This window comes from Microcaecilia unicolor, chromosome 6, assembly GCF_901765095.1.
Source record: "Microcaecilia unicolor chromosome 6, aMicUni1.1, whole genome shotgun sequence".
Classification (NCBI taxonomy): Eukaryota; Metazoa; Chordata; class Amphibia; order Gymnophiona; family Siphonopidae; genus Microcaecilia; species Microcaecilia unicolor.
The window spans coordinates 248,154,192-248,174,448 of NC_044036.1; the positions used below are offsets into that span (position 1 = coordinate 248,154,192).

Sequence of the window (20,257 nt, forward strand, 5' to 3'; positions counted from 1 at the left end):
AGTATAAAAGCTTCACCTAACATTTGCAAGTCAGTATCGTGTGCTTCTGATGCTATATTTGAAGCCAAAGCCTTTACAGAAGAAATTTCAGACTCCCGCCCTTCTTATGCATTGCTTTGCTATTTCCCACTGGTTCTGGACTGGTCTGGTTAGGATGCTAAGGAAGGAGAAATTGTCTTTTTTTTTTTTTTTCTTTTAGTTTTGCTTTGTCTTTCAAAATATTGAAGACCTGTGGCTGCACAGTGCCCTTATAGAGCAGATCTCTCAGGTCTTTAGTCTCTGTTTTCATCTGCTGGTTGAAGGGTATAACTCACAGGTTTTGAACTGGTCTGGTAGGACTAAAGGAAAGAAAATTATCAGGTAAGACAGTTTCTTCTTTTGCACTAGAAGTTTTGTGCTAATGTGTGGCTTTCTAAATCAGCCCTTCAGGTACAAATTTAGATTATAAATGTTGCAAGACTAGGAAAATGTAACTTGCTTTGAGCTATTGAGAAAGGAATGAGCTGAATTCTAAACAACATGCCCCCTTTCTACCTGTTGACTTTCTTATTCTAAGATGTTAAATTTGTTTGCTCAGGAATAATTTTGCACTTTTTGAATTGAATGTACAACTACATCCTCCCCAGCTAACTTTCACCACCCAGGAGTCCAGTCGGGCACTGTCAGCCTCCACACACATCAACCCCTCTGTCCATGTAGCCATCTTCATCCCCCTCCCATATAGTGTCACCACCCAGAAAGCCAGACAGCCTTAGCCCTTCCCACCCAAGCTAGCTTTCACCACCTAGAATGCCAGTCAGGCAACCTTTAGTCCTCCACCTTCTCATGTAACCCACTGTGTCCCTCCCTCCTGATCATGAAATAAATCAACCACTTGTCCCCTATTTAGCCAGTTATATCAGCTCCTCCTCCCCCCATAGCATAACCAGCTAGGAAGGAAGATACCCCTCTCCAAGAGCCTCACAACTAGTCTCTCAAGCCAGTCAGCCACCTTACAGCCATACATGCTTCTACTATCCTTCTCCAACCTCCATGTCCATTTGGACTGCTATCTTGCTATTGCTGCTGTCCCAGAACAGATGCTGCTACTTCACTGAATTGTGTGGCTCTCTGACAGTTTGAGCCATACCGTGCAGGATATTGCCATGAGACTGAGATCCCGAGGTCACCACAGGAACTCCTGTTCTGCACAGCTCAAACTCTCTCTTATTCAAGTCTACAGTAGCATTTAAAAATGCATATGTATACAGGCAAGGGAATCCCATACATAAGTGACTAATTTCTAGATGCCATGGCAACCTTGGTGCCTGGATTTTGTCAAGCTCTGATTTAAGGCTTTTTTGAGAGAAAACATTGAGTGTATCTTCGTTATTTGCAGCAGTAATAGCACATGGTAATTTAGCGCGTACTAACTGCAAGCACTGTCCACACCCATAACCATCCCATTCTCTACCTCTTTCCCACCCCCCTGCCATGGCTAGAAATTACTGTGCAAATTAGTGCACAGTAACAGAGAGAAATTCAATAAATGGTGCCCAAAGTTATACACCAGGATGATCCATGGCTAAGCTAGTATTCTGTAAAGGGTGCTCTGTGTGGAACAATCTTTACTGAATATTAGTTTAGGATGCATTTCATGCCTAACTTTGGGCACGAGCATTTATGCCTGCCAAAGGTTGGTGCAAATGCACACGCCCAGCTGTTGGCAGTTAGGCACTCAAATGCAGGTATTCTGTAACATGCCTAATTTCTGGGAATGCCCTTTACCCACCCATGCCCCTTCCATGGTCAAGCCCCCTTTGGAATTGCGCACTGTTAAATTTAGATGCATTTGTTATAGGGTGTAGGGAGGATCTGCGCATAAGTAATTACTGCCAATTAAGTACTCGTTAACACCAATAATTGTGATCACCTAATTAGTAAGCTAGTTTCGCACCCAACTTTGGGCAACGTATACAGAATCTGGCGGTGTCACAAACATGTAGTAGTTGTTACCATATGCTAATTTGTATAGTAAATGCTTACTGTACTTTAGTAAACAGGCCTTTTTTAAATGAATTCAAAGGGAAGAGTGAGATTCAGGATTATAACAGATGAGGATAATCTGTACAATGATTTCCACTGCTATGTAGAAAGGTCTCTTAATGTCAATGCATTTTTGATACTATTTTTCTAGTATTTTATGAACTTTAAACTAGATTCAGAATGTTAATTTTGCTTTTCATATACAATACTGTGAATGTGATTTGATGGGGAAGAGAGAGAGGGGTTTTCTGTTAAAAAAAAAAAAAATAAATAAATTCTGGAGGTAGATTTCTCCAAGGACAATCAGGACAGAATATTTTTACAAATGGGTAATGTAATCTGACAGAGTCTACATGGGAACGTTCTCACCATCTGTTTATAACAACTTTTTTTAAACATTGCAGCTTACATGCATGAGCCTTCCTGCCTGTCGCTGTCGCGCGGGACCTAGTTTCAATTTTTCCACAGAGCAGTTAGGACATGCATCGCTATCTCTCCTCAGCTCTTGTCAAGTTTAGTCTGTATGTGACTAACCTTTTTGAACAAGAGTTCCTTTGTGTGCGAGTCCCTTTGCTCTCGGGCTGGGCCATATTTCCTCGTAGTTTACCTTTAGTTAGGGTTTGTTTGGGGGTTTTTTTTGGGGGGGGGGGGGGGGGGCTTTTTTCAAGTTTTCTTTTTGTGACCCACTAGGCCCTCTTAGACTTTGGGCACCCAGCCTTGTAGATTTTTCACAATTGAATTCTTTGATTTTGCTGTGGCTGTTTTTCCTGACATGTCACAGAAGAAAGCTCCCATTGGCTTTTAACATTGTGCAGGTGTGACAGGACCGCATCCATCATGGATACCCATAATTGTGCCTACAATATTTAGAACCCAATTATGATGTCTCCTCTTGTAAACTCTACAGATGTCAGAGAGGCATCAGAGCTTGTGAGAAGCAGTGTGAAAGGAGTTTTGGTGCAGAGAAGTCCACTCCAGTGGTTTTGAGAGCTGTATCAGACATTGGGGACGCATTAACATCAAGAGGGTCTTGATCTCCCTCAACATCATGCCTCGATAGACGTCATTGGGATCAGGCATCTTCCAGTCCTCTCATGAGGATAAGGAAGGATTCATCTTTGCCCTTGTCAGCGCTGAGGGACGTAGGTGTGGAACATTGGGTGGAGGCCAAGATGCACCATCATTGATCACCCTTTGAAGTACTGTGCAGAAAGCATCAATGCACCAAGGTCACTAGTGCCCTTGAAGTGCCCCTGACGTGAGGGTGTCAGACTCCAAGGAGCTGAGATCTGATATACCTCAGTTGCCTTTGAATGATTTGACCACACCGAGTCCATGTCTTTGTCGACGGTGGCCCTCTGGGAGCGTTTCATAAGCAGATTTGAGGAATCCATAGAGCGCTTTTTTGTAAGGCAAGAAGCTTCAAGAACTTCGATGTTGAGGCTCAAAGTGGAACAGCCCGTCCTTGAAATCTATTAGCTGCTTCAGGTGGTGCGTTGACACCAAGGCCTCGAAAGGCATCAGAGTCGGTGCACACTGTGCTGGTGTCAATCTCTAGCCCTACACACCAGAGGTCCCTGGAGCTTCGACACCCCAGCATAGGTCTGACCAGGCTGTCTGTTATTTGAGACAAGCACAGTCTCGGACATCTCCAGGGGAGTACTTTTATGAATCAAATTGTGAGTTCTGTGTATTTGGAGAGGAAGAGGTCTTCTCAGAAGATTGGTCTTTTCATTCAGATCCCTTTCTCATCTAATGAGAGACAAAAATGTCCACTGGAAAAGCTCTCTTTCTTTGTTTTTTTTTATGGTAAAAGATCAGATCACTCCTATTTGAGTTGAAGCTGAGTAGGAGCGTAGGGAAGATAATGTTGGACATCCTCTAGTTTGACAACCCCACCTAAGGAAGCTGTGACAGTGTCCATAAATGGATTCGTGAAGCTGGTACAGATGAAGATGTGAGTCCCCCTCTGTGCAGCAGGTCAGCAAGGATGTCGACTTTGTATAGATTCCAACAGGCTCAGGGATTTGAGAATCTCCCTCTTCCTCGCCATTCTGTGGTTGTGAAATCCACTTTCAAAAGGACCAAGGGTATGAAGACTCTGTGCACCTGGAGAGAGAGACAAGGACTGTGAAGTCTGGTTTTTCAGAATGCTATAGTTAGATCATGCATAGCTTCTTACCAGCTCTTGATGAGTATGTACTTGTAAAACGTTATGTGCAGTTTGATGCAATTCTCTGACACTCTCCCTCAGAAGAAGGGCCGATGAACGCCGCCAGCTAGTAGCCAAAGTACAGGAGTGTGGAAAATACATGGTCAGGGCAGCCTATGTTATTTCAATAAGGCATCTAGAGCCTCTGCAGTAGGGATTGGGATCCACAGATTTACTTGGCTGTGAGCCTCAGACCTCCAGCCTGAGGTACAGGAGAAACTGGCAGACATTCCATGCCAGGGAGAGAACTTTTTTTGGCAGGAAGGTGCAAGAGGCCGCTTATCTCTTCAAGCAACACTCAAACATGCGTCACTCTCCAGGCTCACTCCCAGCCGGGCCTTCTCTTCCAAGAGGTATTTTACTAGAGTAGTATCCTCCTGCTGTTCCAAGACAACCCAGGGACCTCACTCTTGTCCTATACAGCAGAGGACCTAGAAACCCCAGCCAGCTCCCCAGTCAAAACCAGGGAAAAGCTTTTGACTAGCTTCAATCTCTGTAGCCATATTGGATGACCTAATAGTAGGAGGGAGGCTGACATTTTTTTTTCTATGCAAGGTATGACTTCAGCCTGGTGGGTACTAAAAATAGTCTGAGTAAGTTACAGTCTACAATTGGAAAGGATTCCTCCAAATTGCTTATTGAGAGCATCCAGATGAAGCTCCCAGCAGGAGGAATTGCTTACCAGGGAACTCTCCTCTCTTACAGGCCAATGCAGTCAAACTCATTCAACCAGGGGAAAGAGGGCAGGAATTTTATTCCAAGTACTTTCTTGATCACAAGAAAGATGGGGGATATTGTCCCATCCCAGATCTGAGAACCCTGAACAAATGTCTGACCAGGTAAAAGTTCAGGATGGTTTCCATAGAAACCCTCCTTCCCATTATTCAAAGAGGAGATTGGCTATGCTCTCTGGATTTGAAGGAGGCTTACACTCACTTGCATATACATCCAAGTGACAGGAAGTATCTAAAATTCCGAGTAGAGAAACATCATTACCAGTACCGTGTAATACCATTTTTGGTGTTGCGTTAGCGCTAAGGGTATTTGCTTAGTAGTCATTGCAGCACCTGTACACAAAATGGGGATGTACATGTTTCCTTACTTAAGATGATTGGCTGGTCAAGAGCACTTTGGAGGAAAGAGCGAAGGTATCAATGCACATAACCATTCAGCTGTGGACTAGAAGGGTTCATCATAAATTAGCCTAAATCGCAGCTTAGCTCATCATGATTGGAGTTCATAGGAGCTGCTAAACATGACTCAGGCTCATGCATTTCTCACACAGCAGTCACAGAAGTGTGCTAGAGTCAGCAGGTAGCAACTCAGTGATGTTGAGGATACTGAGGCACATTGCCCCCACTGTCCATGTAACTCTCATGGCATGCCTCGGTGTGAGGCAAGCTGAATAGATTTTGTCTTCTCAATAGTCACAGGCCAACGAGAACCAGCAAGATGTAATATAAATTACAACTCCAATCAGGGAGTCTCTGTCCTAGTAGGTAGTTCACTCCAGTCTGTCCAGGGAATTCCATTCCAAATTCCACAGGTTCAAAAGACATTGACAGATGTATCCAATCTAGGATGGGGGACGCGTATAGATGGGCTGCACACTCATAATGTGCTCTGCCCAGATGAGACTTCAGCAGGTAAACTTCCTGGTGCTGAGATCAGTCTAGAATGGTCTAAGGGCTTTCAGAGATCAGCCGTAAAATCAAATTATCCTAATTCAAACAACTAGGTTGCAGTGTATTATATCAACAAGCAGAGAGGCACAGAATTGTACCGTCATTGTCAGGAAGTGGCCAAGATGTGAAAGTGGGCTATATCCCAAGGGATGTTGCTCTGGGCCACCTACCTGGCAGGGAAAGACAACTGTTGGAAGACAGGTTGAGTTGGGTGCTGCAACATTATGAGTGATCTCTAGACATAGATGTTCGAGAATGGTATACTCTCTTGATAGAACTTTTTGCCACTTAGATCAACCAAAATCTTTCGGTTCTGTTTTTAGACTGGGAACACATAGCAGACTAGCCTCACATGCCTTTCTCCATCTGTAGGCATATCTTTGGATGCCTCTTATAGTGAAAACTCTTCTGAAACTTGAGCAGGACCACAGATCCATAATTCTGATCTGTTTCCCAATTCTTCTGGAATTTGTCTTGAAAGATCTGTGGAGACTTGAGTGCTTCCCAGCTCTCATCACTCAGGACAGGAGATCCCTTCTACATCCGAACCTCCAGTCCCCCTAGCCCTCACAGCTTGAATGTTGAGAGGGTAGTAATGATTCTCTGAACCCATTGGAGAGCATATGTCAGGTTCTTCCTTGTCCAGAAGATCATATGGTTTAAAGTTGAAGAGGTTTACTGTCTGACTTGAGGGCAAAACCCTAGATCATTTTTCCTGTCTTACACAAACACTGCTTGAATACCTTTTGCATTTATCAGAGTCAGATTTCAAGACACAGCTCCATTAGAGTTCACCTCAGGGCAGTTAACAGTTACCATCTCTGAGTAGAAGGTGAGCCCATCTCTTTTCAGCTCTTAGTTGTTTGTTTCATGTGGGGCTTGCTTCTACTGTAGCCTCCCATAAAGTCCCCTACAGTGTCATGGATTCTCAGTGTCATACTAACCCAGCTGATGAAAGCTTCTTTTGAGCCACTAGACACCTGTCGGTTGAAGTATCTGACATGGATGGTCCTATTTTTTTATGACAGTCCCTTCATCTCCCAGGGTCAATGAGCTCCAGGCCCTAGTAGCTGATCCACCTTACACTAAGTTTTTCAACAACAGAGTGGGCTTATGCACACATCCTAAGATCCTTCCTAAGGTATTGTCGGAATTCCACATTTCCCCCCAGATCTCATGCCCGCAAAGGTGAAAGCTCACTGTACACTTTGGACTTCAAGGGAGCCTTGGCCTCCTATCTGGAGCAAGCTAAGACCCATGGAAAGTCCACTCAGCTTTTTCTTTCTTTTAATCCAAACAGAATGGGGACTGCAATCGGCAAACACACTCTTTGTAATAGGCTAGCGGACTGCATTTCCTTTGCTTATGCCCAGGCTGGACGCTCTAAAGAGGGTCATGCACAGCTCATAATGTCAAAGCTGTGGCTAAATCAGTTTCCCACTAGAGATCAGCCTCCATAGAGGAAGTTTGCGTGGTTACAACACAGTCTTTTTTTTTTTTTTTTGTTACATTTGTACCCCGCGCTTTCCCACTCAATGCGGCAGGCAATGGAGGGTTAAGTGACTTGCCCAGAGTCACAAGGAGCTGCCTGTGCCGGGAATCGAACTCAGTTCCCCAGGACCAAAGTCCACCACCCTAACCACTAGGCCACTCCTCCTTCAGTTCACACATTCACATTTCATTACTGTTTAGAATAAGACTCCCAACACAATTGATCAGACAGCCCTTCAGAATCTACTTGGGGTCTAGAATCCAACTCCACCCCCAGGCCTATTTCTTTCAGTTTCAGATGGCCTTAAAAAAAAAAAAAAAAAGAATGTGAATACTAAGTTGGTTGTACCAATTTCAGAATTCAGTTTGCCCTACCTGTTGTAAGCCCTGTATTTGTTCCTTATTTTTTCTTTAAGGCAGCTTGGTAGCTGGGGGTTCCCAGTTTTAAGATTATTTCATCCTCCTTGTCCAATGAGAAAACAAAATTACTTATGTGTTCTCCAAGGTATTCTTACGTACCCGCTCACCTCCCTTTGGAGTTGAATTCTATAAGCCATACCCTAGACTGACTAGTTGATGTGTGACAGTTTGAGGCAGAAAGGTGTGTGCATGCATCAGAGGTGTAGCTACGGGTGGGCCTGGGTGGGCCCAGGCCCACCCAATTTCGGCCCAGGTCCGCACGCACAATGCAGCAGCAGCAGCCTCCTAGCGTACGGCAGACAGTCTAACAGAGACGGCACCCACCTGCTCGCGCTCTGGCTCAGCTGATTCCTGAATCCTTCCAGCCCGATTTCGGCTCAGGCCCGCCCCACCACGCCACTCTGACAGACTGCAGCAGCGGAGGCTGGAGCTGAGCAGCCTAGCGTAAGCGCTACCCCACGTCATGGGCACCCGCTCGGCTAAGGGCAGGGAGGGCCGGCTCAACTGATGATCTCTGGTGCGTCATGTTCTCTTCTTCCCATCCATCCTACGCGGACGTGGATGTGCGCGGCGGCGGGTGTGCTCATCCGCAGGTGAGTATTTTTGGTCTTTTTCCAGCACTGAGTTAAAAAAAAAATTGCCAACACAACGCATGCCTGCAGAGCGAGTCAAACACCGCTCCCGCTGTAGAGCAGCGTTGGGACAGTGTCAGGGGAGCTGTGTGGAAAGCTAGTGTCCCGTCGATGATTTCTCGTGCAGCTGAGGCACGGGAAGACTCCGTCAGATGCTGAAGGTCTGGTGGCCATTTTGCAATGCGTGTCGGTCGGACACCACGATTGCAGGCCCGTTCCCATCTAATTTTTCTGCTGCATAGCTTGCTTCCTTTGACGGACCCATTTGGGGCAGCTGAAGGGGTGGAGCTGTTCTCTCTCGATTTTATTTTATTGCTCCACAAGGCCTATCTTTCAAAGCAGTCAGGCCAGGGGGTTTGGTGCTGCAGTTTTGGGAGTCCAAGGAGTGTTCTCTCCACTTGCCCTAGCACAGCCTTCAGGGGATCCGGTCCAGAAGCACAGAAAGCGGACCCAGAGTCTCTGGTGCCATTGTCCCCTCGGCCTTCGGAGGGAGGGGTCTTTCAGGCTTCTCTATCCTCACAGGCACAGCTAGAATTGGAAGAGGGAGAACTTATTTGTCCTGTTTGTCCAAATTAGATTGTAAGCTCTGTTGAGCAGGGACTGTCTCTTCATGTTCAAGTGTACAGCGCTGCGTACATCTAGTAGCGCTATAGAAATGATAAGTAGTAGTAAGTAGTAACTTACTTAATTTTTAAATCCGGGTCAGAATGGAAGTCTGCTGCTCTAGCGCCACTGCTGGGCTACGTGGATGGATGGGGAGGTAGGGGAGGGCTGATATTGGGCCACTGGGATGGATGGGAGGGGGTAGGGAAAGGAAGGACTACAGGACAAATTTTAATTTTTGGTCCTTTATTTTGTAATTGATAAGGTTGGTCTATGTTCTACCTGTGACTGAGCAGGTGAGAGATTCTACTGGCATGTGGTTTGTGTGAGGATCTATGAGTCTGACTTGTCTGACTATTCCAATGGGATGTGTATTGCTCCTGTGCATATTCACTGCTGCTTTTTTAAAGGCACTGTTAACTGGTATTCCTGTTCAGAATTGGTGTTAAGGTTTGCAGCATAGACTCTAAGAAGCATCTTTGCCGGATATAGTGTTACTTCACTAAGTATGTGGCAGTGATGGGATTTTGTGTTGCTGTTATTGAGGTGCTATCAGAATTTGAATACATTTTTCCTATGGAAAGCTGTTAAGAGGAAACATTCTAGCTATGCTCTGTATGTATCCCAAGAAAGGCTACTTATAACCTATATACATAGTGCCCACCCATGTTAGCTCTGGGCCCACCCAAAATGTCAGGTCTGGCTACGCCACTGGCATGCATGGTTCAACACTCTAAAGAGTTGTAAACTGGTGAGTGTTCCTGCTCAGGCTCTTTTGGATGATGGCACTGAGTTGGGCTGAGATCCAGGGGAACTGGGTTTGATTCCCACCGCAGCTCCTTGTGACCCTGGGCAAGTCATTTAACCTTCCATTGCCCCAGGTACAAATGATTCTTAGATTGTGAGCCCATTTGGAACAGGAAGTACCTGTACAAATGTTTGTGTGTGAACCACTCTGTGCCTATATGGGCTTGAGCGGTATTATCAAATGCATTAAATAAATAAATTATCTTGCTGTCCTTGGAGAACACCTGCTACTAGTAAGTAACTTTGTTTTCCAATGTCATATCAGTCAAACAGTTTGGCATGGTTTACTTTTTTGTACAAAATTATATAGGCATAAAGGGCAATTCTTTAATATAGGTTTCTGCATTTATTGCCATTTGTATGTGTGAATGTCTAGAATACTAGTACTTAAGCACATAAGTGTACACTTACCCACAAAACTGCCAGCAAGACATCTAAGTACTATTCTGTAACAGCACACCTAACTTTACATAGCGTGTAAATGCAAGGTGGGTATATACACGAGCCAGACATGGGTGTGGCTCCCACTTGTGTAACTTACAGAATATTGTTACATTCTTCCCTGCTGCTTTTACACACCCATAGTTATTCCAGGTCTGTGGCTGATGTAACTAGAGGCATACAGATATTTAGCGCACTGATACTGGGTTATGCTAGTATTCCATAACAAAACCTGGGCGCCCAGGTGCTGTTATGGAATAGACTCATCATACATCCTTGGGTTGCCTAAATGGAGATGTTGACTTGTAGAATTATAGTATCACCACTGAATACAGATTTATAACTTTGTACTGATAAGTAAACTATGCAAAGTTGTGCCTGCTATTTGGCTGCTGCCACTTGACTGCATAAAATTCTTCAGCTAAATTTTGCCATTCTCTTGTTTAAAATTCTGTGCCTGGAATACCTCTACCCTGCCTCCTTCCGGATGTTTAAATTCTGTCCATATAGCAAATTAAACAGACAGAGTTTGTGTTTTCCACTAGCTGAAATAACTAACACTTGCACGGTCAGCACTTGTTGCAGACCACATAAGTGATTTTGAATATCAACCCAGTGATGATTTGTTTTCCTGTTTACATCTAAATATTGTTACCAGTTATTCAAGCAATGCTTTTGGTTTGTGGGATAAACAGGCTTTTCTCCGAGGACAAGCAGGCTGCTTGTTCTCACTGATGGGTTGACGTCCTCGGCAGCCCCCTCCATCGGAAAGTTTACTAGCAAAGGCCTTTGCTAGTCCTCGCGCGCCCATGCGCACCGCGCATGCGCGGCCGTCTTCCCGCCCGAAACCGGCTCGAGCCGACCAGTCTTCTTTCGTCCGCGCTCGGTACGGTCGTGTTACGCCGTTCGTGCCCCAGAGAGTCGACCTCGCGCGTCCTTTTCGACGTGTTTTTTCCTTGTTTTTCGTTGAAAAAGTTCGGGAAGCGCTCCGGAAGTGTTCCGGAAGGCCCTTTCGGGTTTTCTGCCCTTCCCGTAATTTTCACAGCTTTTGCCCCGTAAGTTTTCTTTCGTTGTCGGGGTAGGCCTAGTTTGGCCTCGGTCGAGATTTTTCTCCCTTTAAATTTTGGTGCTTCAATTTTCGCCATTTCGGCCTTTGATTTCGCCGGCGTGATTTTTCCGCCCATGACATCGAAGCCTTCCAGCGGCTTCAAGAAGTGCACCCAGTGCGCCCGGGTAATCTCGCTCACTGATAGGCACTCTGCGTGTCTTCAGTGTCTAGGGGCCCAGCACCGCCCTCAGAACTGCAGTCTGTGTTCCCTGTTACAAAGGCGGACTCAGGTAGCGAGATTAGCCCAGTGGAACGTTTTGTTCTCGGGCTCTTCGTCGGCATCGGCACCGGAGGCATCGAGTGCATCGACGTCGTCAGCGTCCGGACCATCTTCCTTGGCTGCCGCTCCATCGACTGCATCGAGGCATAGGACCTCTGCATCGGCGCCGAGGCATCGGGCGACTGCATCGACGTCGGTGGTACCGAGACTTTGTCTGCTGATGTCGTCGGACGGAGGTGCATCGTCAGGAGTGCAGGTGAGGGCTGTCCATTCCCCTGCTGGTGGCGGTGAGCCTTCGGGTGGGTCTCCTCCTACCCTGAGGGCTCCTGCGGTACAGCCCCCCCGGGATCGACCCTCTTCGGTCTCGGCCCCGAGGAAGCGACGGATGGATTCTACGTCCTCCTCGTCGGTGCCGGGGAGCTCCGGTGACATGCTTCGGAAGAAGTCGAAGAAGCATCGACACCGGTCTCCTCCCCGTGTCGGCACCGAGAGCTCTGGGTCGCCGAGGGAGTCGGCACCCAGCAGGCATCGGCACCGAGAGGACCGCTCACCCTCTGTTCAGGAGGTGTCGATGCGCTCCACTCTGGACAGGCCGGAACAGCCTCCTCGCCCGGAACAGGTTCTGACGTCGACGCCTGCATCGACCTCTCAGCCTTTTTCTGCAGCCACTCTGAACGAGAGCCTCCGGGCCGTTCTCCCAGAGATTCTGGGAGAGCTGTTGCGCCCTACCCCTCCGGTACCGGCGGTGCTTGCGCCTCCGGTACCGTCGAGCGTGGCGCCGGCTGGTCCATCGCCCAGGTTGAGGTCCCCGACGTCGGTACCGCGTGCGGTGCCGACCGCGGCCACCTCCCAGGAAGGCTCCCCGACTACGTCGGCGGAGGGAGCTTCGCCGATGCGGGCGAGGGAGTCTACCTCTCGACGCCCCCATCGTGGACGTGGCTCCACGGAGTCGAGCCGGGCGAGGTTGCAGACACAGGTCCGTGAACTTGTGTCTGACACCGAGGGTGAGGCCTCGTGGGAGGACGAAGAAGACCCCAGATATTTCTCTGACGAGGAGTCTGGGGGTCTTCCTTCTGATCCCACTCCCTCTCCTGAAAGGCAGCTTTCTCCTCCTGAGAGTCTGTCTTTCGCTTCCTTTGTCCGGGAGATGTCTACGGCCATCCCCTTCCCGGTGGTTGTGGAGGACGAGCCCAGGGCTGAAATGTTTGAGCTCCTGGACTATCCTTCTCCACCTAAGGAAGCGTCCACTGTTCCCTTGCACCATGTCCTGAAAAAGACATTGCTTGCGAACTGGACCAAGCCATTAAGTAATCCCCACATTCCCAAGAAGATCGAGTCCCAGTACCGGATCCATGGGGACCCAGAGCTGATGCGCACTCAGTTGCCTCATGACTCTGGAGTTGTGGATTTGGCCCTAAAGAAGGCTAAGAGTTCTAGGGAGCATGCTTCGGCGCCCCCGGGCAAAGACCCTAGAACCTTAGACTCCTTTGGGAGGAAGGCCTACCATTCTTCTATGCTCGTGGCCAAGATCCAGTCTTACCAGCTCTACACGAGCATACACATGCGGAACAATGTGCGGCAGTTGGCGGGCTTGGTTGATGCTCTTCCCCCTGAGCAAGCCAAGCCTTTTCAGGAGGTGGTCAGGCAGCTGAAGGCGTGCAGAAAATTCCTGGCCAGAGGAGTTTATGACACTTTTGATGTTGCGTCCAGGGCCGCTGCTCAAGGTGTGGTGATGCGCAGGCTCTCATGGCTGCGTGCCGCCGACCTGGAGAATAGAATCCAGCAGCGGATTGCGGACTCGCCTTGCCGTGCGGACAACATTTTTGGGGAAAAAGTCGAGCAGGTGGTAGAGTCTCTCCACCAGCGGGACACCGCATTCGACAAGTTCTCCCGCCGGCAGCCTTCAGCATCTACCTCTACAGGTAGAAGATTTTTCGGGGGAAGGAAGACGGGTCCCTATGCTTCTGGTAAGCGTAGGTACAATCCTCCTTCCCGACAGCCTGCGGCCCAGGCTAAGCCCCAGCGCGCTCGCTCTCGTCAGCAGCGTGCGCCTCAGCAAGGCCCCGCGGCTCCCCAGCAAAAGCAAGGGGCGAGCTTTTGACTGGCTCCAGCAGGGCATAGCCGACATCCAAGTGTCAGTGCCGGGCGACCTGCCGGTCGGGGGGAGGTTGATAGCTTTTCACCAAAGGTGGCCTCTCATAACCTCCGATCAGTGGGTTCTGCAAATAGTCCGGCAAGGATACACCCTCAATTTGGCCTCAAAACCTCCAAATTGTCCACCGGGAGCTCAGTCTTACAGCTTCCAGCACAAGCAGGTACTTGCAGAGGAACTCTCCGCCCTTCTCAGCGCCAATTCGGTCGAGCCCGTGCCATCCGGGCAGGAAGGGCTGGGATTCTATTCCAGGTACTTCCTTGTGGAAAAGAAAACAGGGGGGATGCGTCCCATCCTAGACCTAAGGGCCCTGAACAAATATCTCGTAAAAGAAAAGTTCAGGATGCTTTCCCTGGGCACCCTCCTCCCCATGATTCAGCAAAACGATTGGCTATGCTCTCTGGACTTGAAGGATGCCTACACTCACATCCCGAAACTGCCAGCTCACAGACAGTATCTGCGATTTCAGCTGGGCACACGCCACTTCCAGTACTGTGTGCTACCCTTTGGGCTCGCCTCTGCGCCCAGGGTGTTCACAAAGTGCTTGGCTGTAGTAGCAGCGGCACTTCGCAGGCTGGGGGTGCACGTGTTCCCATATCTCGACGATTGGCTGGTGAAGAACACATCCGAGGCAGGAGCCCTGCAGTCCATGCAGATGACTATTCGCCTCCTGGAGCTACTGGGGTTTGTGATAAATTATCCAAAGTCCCATCTTCTCCCAGTGCAGAGACTCGAATTCATAGGAGCTCTGCTGGATTCTCGGACGGCTCGCGCCTATCTCCCAGAGACGAGAGCCACCAACTTGTTGTCCCTCGTCTCGCGGGTGCGAGCGTCCCAGCAGATCACAGCTCGGCAGATGTTGAGATTGCTGGGCCACATGGCCTCCACAGTCCATGTGACGCCCATGGCCCGTCTTCACATGAGATCTGCTCAATGGACCCTAGCCTCCCAGTGGTATCAGGCCGCTGGGGGTCTAGAGGATGTGATCCACCTGTCCACGAGTTTTCTCAAATCCCTATATTGGTGGACGATTTGCTCCAATTTGACTCTGGGACGTCCCTTCCAAATTCCTCAGCCACAAAAGGTGCTGACCACGGATGCGTCCCTCCTGGGATGGGGAGCTCATGTCGATGGGCTTCACACCCAAGGAAGCTGGTCCCTCCAGGAACGCGATCTGCAGATCAATCTCCTGGAGTTACGAGCGATCTGGAACGCTCTGAAGGCTTTCAGAGATCGGCTGTCCCACCAAATTATCCAAATTCAGACAGACAACCAGGTTGCCATGTACTATGTCAACAAGCAGGGGGGCACCGGATCTCGCCCCCTGTGTCAGGAAGCCGTCAGCATGTGGCTCTGGGCTCGCCGTCACGGCATGGGGCTCCAAGCCACATATCTGGCAGGCGTAAACAACAGTCTGGCCGACAGGTTGAGCAGGATTATGCAACCTCACGAGTGGTCGCTCAATTCCCGTGTGGTACGACAGATCTTCCAGGTGTGGGGCACCCCCTTGGTAGATCTCTTCGCATCTCGAGTGAACTACAAAGTCCCTCAGTTCTGTTCCAGGCTTCAGGCCCACGGCAGACTGGCATCGGATGCCTTCCTCCTGGACTGGGGGGAGGGCCTGCTGTATGCTTATCCTCCCATACCTCTGGTGGGGAAGATTTTGTTGAAACTCAAGCAAGACCGAGGCACCATGATTCTGATTGCTCCTTTTTGGCCGCGTCAGATCTGGTTCCCTCTTCTTCTGGAGTTGTCCTCCGAAGAACCGTGGAGATTGGAGTGTTTTCCGACCCTCATCACACAGGACGAAGGGGCACTTCTGCATCCCAGCCTCCAGTCGCTGGCTCTTACGGCCTGGATGTTGAGGGCGTAGACTTTGCCTCTTTGGGTCTGTCCGAGGGTGTCTCCCGCATCTTGCTTGCTTCCAGAAAAGATTCCACTAAGAGAAGTTACTTCTTCCATTGGAGGAGGTTTGCCGTCTGGTGTGACAGCAAGGCCCTAGATCCTCGCTCTTGTCCTACACAGACCCTGCTTGAATACCTTCTGCACTTGTCTGAGTCTGGTCTCAAGACCAACTCTGTAAGGGTTCACCTTAGTGCAATCAGTGCATACCATTACCGTGTGGAAGGTAAGCCGATCTCAGGACAGCCTTTAGTTGTTCGCTTCATGAGAGGTTTGCTTTTGTTAAAGCCCCCTGTCAAGCCTCCTACAGTGTCATGGGATCTCAATGTCGTTCTCACCCAGCTGATGACACCTCCTTTTGAGCCACTGAATTCCTGCCATCTGAAGTACTTGACCTGGAAGGTCATTTTCTTGGTGGCAGTTACTTCAGCTCGTAGAGTCAGTGAGCTTCAGGCCCTGGTAGCCCAGGCCCCTTACACCAAATTTCATCATAACAGAGTAGTCCTCCGCACTCACCCTAAGTTCTTGCCAAAGGTTGTGTCGGAGTTCCATCTCAACCAGTCAGTTGTCTTGCCAACATTCTTTCCCCGTCCTCATTCCTGCCCTGCTGAACGTCAGCTGCACACATTGGACTGCAAGAGAGCATTGGCCTTCTATCTGGAGCGGACACAGCCCCACAGACAGTCCGCCCAATTGTTTGTTTCTTTTGATCCCAATAGGAGGGGAGTGGCTGTAGGGAAACGCACCATTTCCAATTGGCTGGCAGATTGCATTTCCTTCACTTACGCCCAGGCGGGGCTGGCTCTTGAGGGTCATGTCACGGCTCATAATGTTAGAGCCATGGCTGCGTCGGTAGCCCACTTGAAGTCAGCCTCCATTGAAGAAATTTGCAAAGCTGCGACGTGGTCATCTGTCCACACATTCACATCTCATTACTGCCTGCAGCAGGATACCCGACGCGACAGTCGGTTCGGGCAGTCAGTTCTTCAGAACCTGTTTGGGCTTTAGGATCCAACTCCACCCCCCGAGGGCCCTGTTTGTTCTGTTCCAGGCTGCACTCTCAGTTAGTTGGTAAATTTTTTTAGGTCAATCTCTTTAATGTCCTCGCCGTTGCGAGGCCCAATTGACCATGGTTGTTGTTTTGAGTGAGCCTGGGGGCTAGGGATACCCCATCAGTGAGAACAAGCAGCCTGCTTGTCCTCGGAGAAAGCGAATGCTACATACCTGTAGAAGGTATTCTCCGAGGACAGCAGGCTGATTGTTCTCACAAACCCGCCCGCCTCCCCTTTGGAGTTGTCTTCCCTTGAAGTGTATTGTCTTGCTACATACTGGACTGGCCGGCTCGAGCCGGTTTCGGGCGGGAAGACGGCCGCGCATGCGCGGTGCGCATGGGCGCGCGAGGACTAGCAAAGGCCTTGCTAGTAAACTTTCCGATGGAGGGGGCTGCCGAGGACGTCAACCCATCAGTGAGAACAATCAGCCTGCTGTCCTCGGAGAATACCTTCTACAGGTATGTAGCATTCGCTTTGTTTTCTGGTGTGGAATAAGATTTGAAATCCATGCAGGTAATCTGCATCTTTAGTTATATAAACTGCTATTTATCAAGAAATGTTAGGGATTTTTTTTTCTGTATAGAAAGTGTCGCTTTATAGAAAGGAAGGCAATAAAGCATGTACAGCTTGTATTGTGAATCAGAAATGAGTTGGGCTTTCAGATATGTGTGGGTGCATGAGACCAGAATAGCAGGATGAGACATGGAGGTGTCTGTGATAGCACTGCAGAAATCTGTTCTTCTTTAAATCACCACCAACATTTATCAGGAAAAAAACTGAATTTAAGACAACATAGCTTTAGTACAGCTCTGCCAATTAATGTGTTTCCTTTCTTGTCTGAATGTGTAGGACAGTACCGACCTGCTGCTTTTGTTGAGAATGCTGTCCCTGGGTCAGGGAGCTTGGGATATGATTGACAGCCAAGTCTTCAAAGAGCCTAAACTGGTGCGTTAAATGGAACAAACTCAGTCTATTGGGGAATGGGAATTTTCTAGTCATGATGCAGAAAACTGACAAGGTGCTGTTGACAACTTGGTCTGTTATCTGACTATCTTTTGTTAGACTGGATTAAATGAATTATAGTCCTGGCTGAATGAAAACAATTGAGTAAGGTTAGGGTATAAATTTCCCTGATCTTAGATAAAGTATCAGTATGTGACCCCTGCACCTCCCTCATCTAGGAGGTAAAACTATAAATAAAGCATTAACATTTATCTGAGGACAAGCAGACAATATCCTTGCACAACTAGGTGACATCATCCGACACAGCCCAGTGCAGATGCTGCCCAGCACACTGTCTTTTTAAAAGGCCTTTGGCCAGAACAGTTGAAATCTTTTCTAGATACTAAACAACTGAGATAATATAAGAATCATGTGAAGCCACCACGTGTAGCCTTATTATATGTTAAGTTAATCCACAAATAACTCTTCTCAAGTTTTGACTATGTCCCCGAATAGTGGTCTAAGGAAACGTTGAATATATATATAATGATATGTTATGAATAACAATGTATAATTTTTCCTTTTTTGGGTTATATTTAATGTTGTATTTCTGTACAAGTAGAATTGCTTGTTTAAATATTGAAACTAATAAATAGATTTAAATATAAAAGGCCTTTGGCAGCACCCTACCCTTCCTGGAGGAAAATGGACAAATTCCTTGAGACAGACATGGGAAGCAACTTCTTGCCCTGGGATTTGTAGTATGGAGTTTTGCCGTGATTTGAGTTTCTGCCAGGTACTTGTGACCTGGCTTGGCCACTGTTTGGAAAACAGGATACTGGGCTAGATGGACCATTGGTCTGACCCAGCATGTATACTCTTATGTTCATTTGCAGGTACCTTCCTGCCTGACTTGCGAGCATGGGACCAGCAGTCTTCGTTTTTTCACAGAAGTTTAGAGGTCATGGTTTTGATTTCTCCTCAGCGTGTTTGTTTTCACACTTCCCTGCAAAGATTTTTTTTTGCCTATTTTTCCACATTACTTACATTTTTTTAACACCCTTTAGTGTCTTTAGTCATTTTTGCCCAGTTTTAAGTTTCTTTGATTTTTTTTGCCTCCAGAGGCCCCTTAGGCCTGAGCTCCAGCCAGGTTACATCGACGTTTTTCGGGGGTGAGTTTATTTTTTTTTCTCTCATCATTGAACCATTTGATTTGGTGTTAGCTGTTTTCCCTTCCATGTCCCAGGTGGTTCCCAGTGGTTTCAAGCGCTGTTTCCAATGTAATAGAGAATCATCTCCGGGACTGATCACTTTAACTGGTTTCTCCAGTGTTTGGCGCCAGACCATAATGCTCATTCCTATGTCCTCTGCTTGCACATGCAAAAGAGAACCCAGAGATCCAGGTAGATCAACACAAAATGTTTTTGTTACTAAGTCCAGTCCATCAACATTGGCATCAGAAACATCGGCCCCAACACGGAGTATCGGCATCTAGGAAGTCCCCCCTTCCCCCACCTTGACATTGGGTGCTGTGTTAGGGCCCTGGGACCGGTCTGCATTGGATCTGACACCAAGGTGATGTGAGCCTCATCAGTACCATGGGACTCCAATGCTCAACACACAAGAAGAGCAAGCATCGGTCCTTCTCGAAGTGCAGTGCCGGGAACACCAGGGCATCGGCATCACCAATACCCAAGAAGCGTCACTGTCTACAGGTGCGCTCCCCCTCTCTTGAAGAGGTGCCAGCACTACAGCTGCCTCGCAGCTGGGCTCAGACTTCCAATTTGGCACCAACACATTCACAGACTGTCACCAGACTGGTAATGGCACCCACTTTTGCCAATAGCTGCCCTCCACAACCAGTTCTGGGCCATGCTCTGACTTGCTGCAGCAGCAGAGTGCAATGGCATAGAAGAGCTTGTGCCAGCTGCAGCAGCAGAGTGCAATGGCATAGAAGAGCTTGTGCCAGCCACAGCACAACTCCAGTTGCTTCACACGCCCAGGTTATGCCTTTCACAGGTATGGACGGATGCTCTAATTGCCATCATCACTCAGTTCCACAGCAGCCAGCAGGTCACAGCTTGGCAGATGTTGAGGCTCTTAGGCCACATGGCCTTGACAGTTCACCTGACACCCATGGCACGTCTCCATTTGAGGGAAGCCCAATAGAGCCTATCTTACCAGTGGTCTTGGACCAGAGGGAATTTGGCGGATGTCATCCACATCACTCCCGATTTGGCTTAGTCACTTCTCTGGTGGACCATGTGCACCAGTTTGACCCTGGGACTACCATTCTAAATTCTTTCACCTCAAAGTTGTAACCATAAATATATCTAACCTGGGTTGGGGGGCCCATGTAGATGGGCTTCACACCCGGGAACTTTAGTCTGCCCAGGAAGCCTTGCTGCACATCAACGTCCTCTAGCTCTGGGTGATTTGGAACACTCTAAAGACGTTCAGAGATCAGCTGATGAACCAAATTATCCTGATTCAAACAGACAACTAGGTTGCCGTATATTATGTGAACAGGCAGGGGGTACCGGATCCTACCCTTGAGTCAGGAAA

The 20,257-nt window shown here is 48.3% G+C and overlaps 1 protein-coding gene across 2 annotated transcripts in view; it reads left to right on the forward strand.

Moving 5' to 3' along the window:
* The window catches only part of NELFB (negative elongation factor complex member B), a 200,497-nt gene that overhangs the window by 129,595 nt on the left and 50,645 nt on the right, over nucleotides 1-20,257 (forward strand). For both annotated transcript variants that reach the window (XR_003942541.1, XM_030207069.1), the window contains exon 8: nucleotides 17,600-17,695. Coding sequence is in view for 1 of the 2 variants with exons in the window: in XM_030207069.1 (XP_030062929.1) it covers nucleotides 17,600-17,695 (96 nt within the window). In the remaining variant the exon portion in view is untranslated. The remainder of the gene's footprint in view (nucleotides 1-17,599; nucleotides 17,696-20,257) is intronic.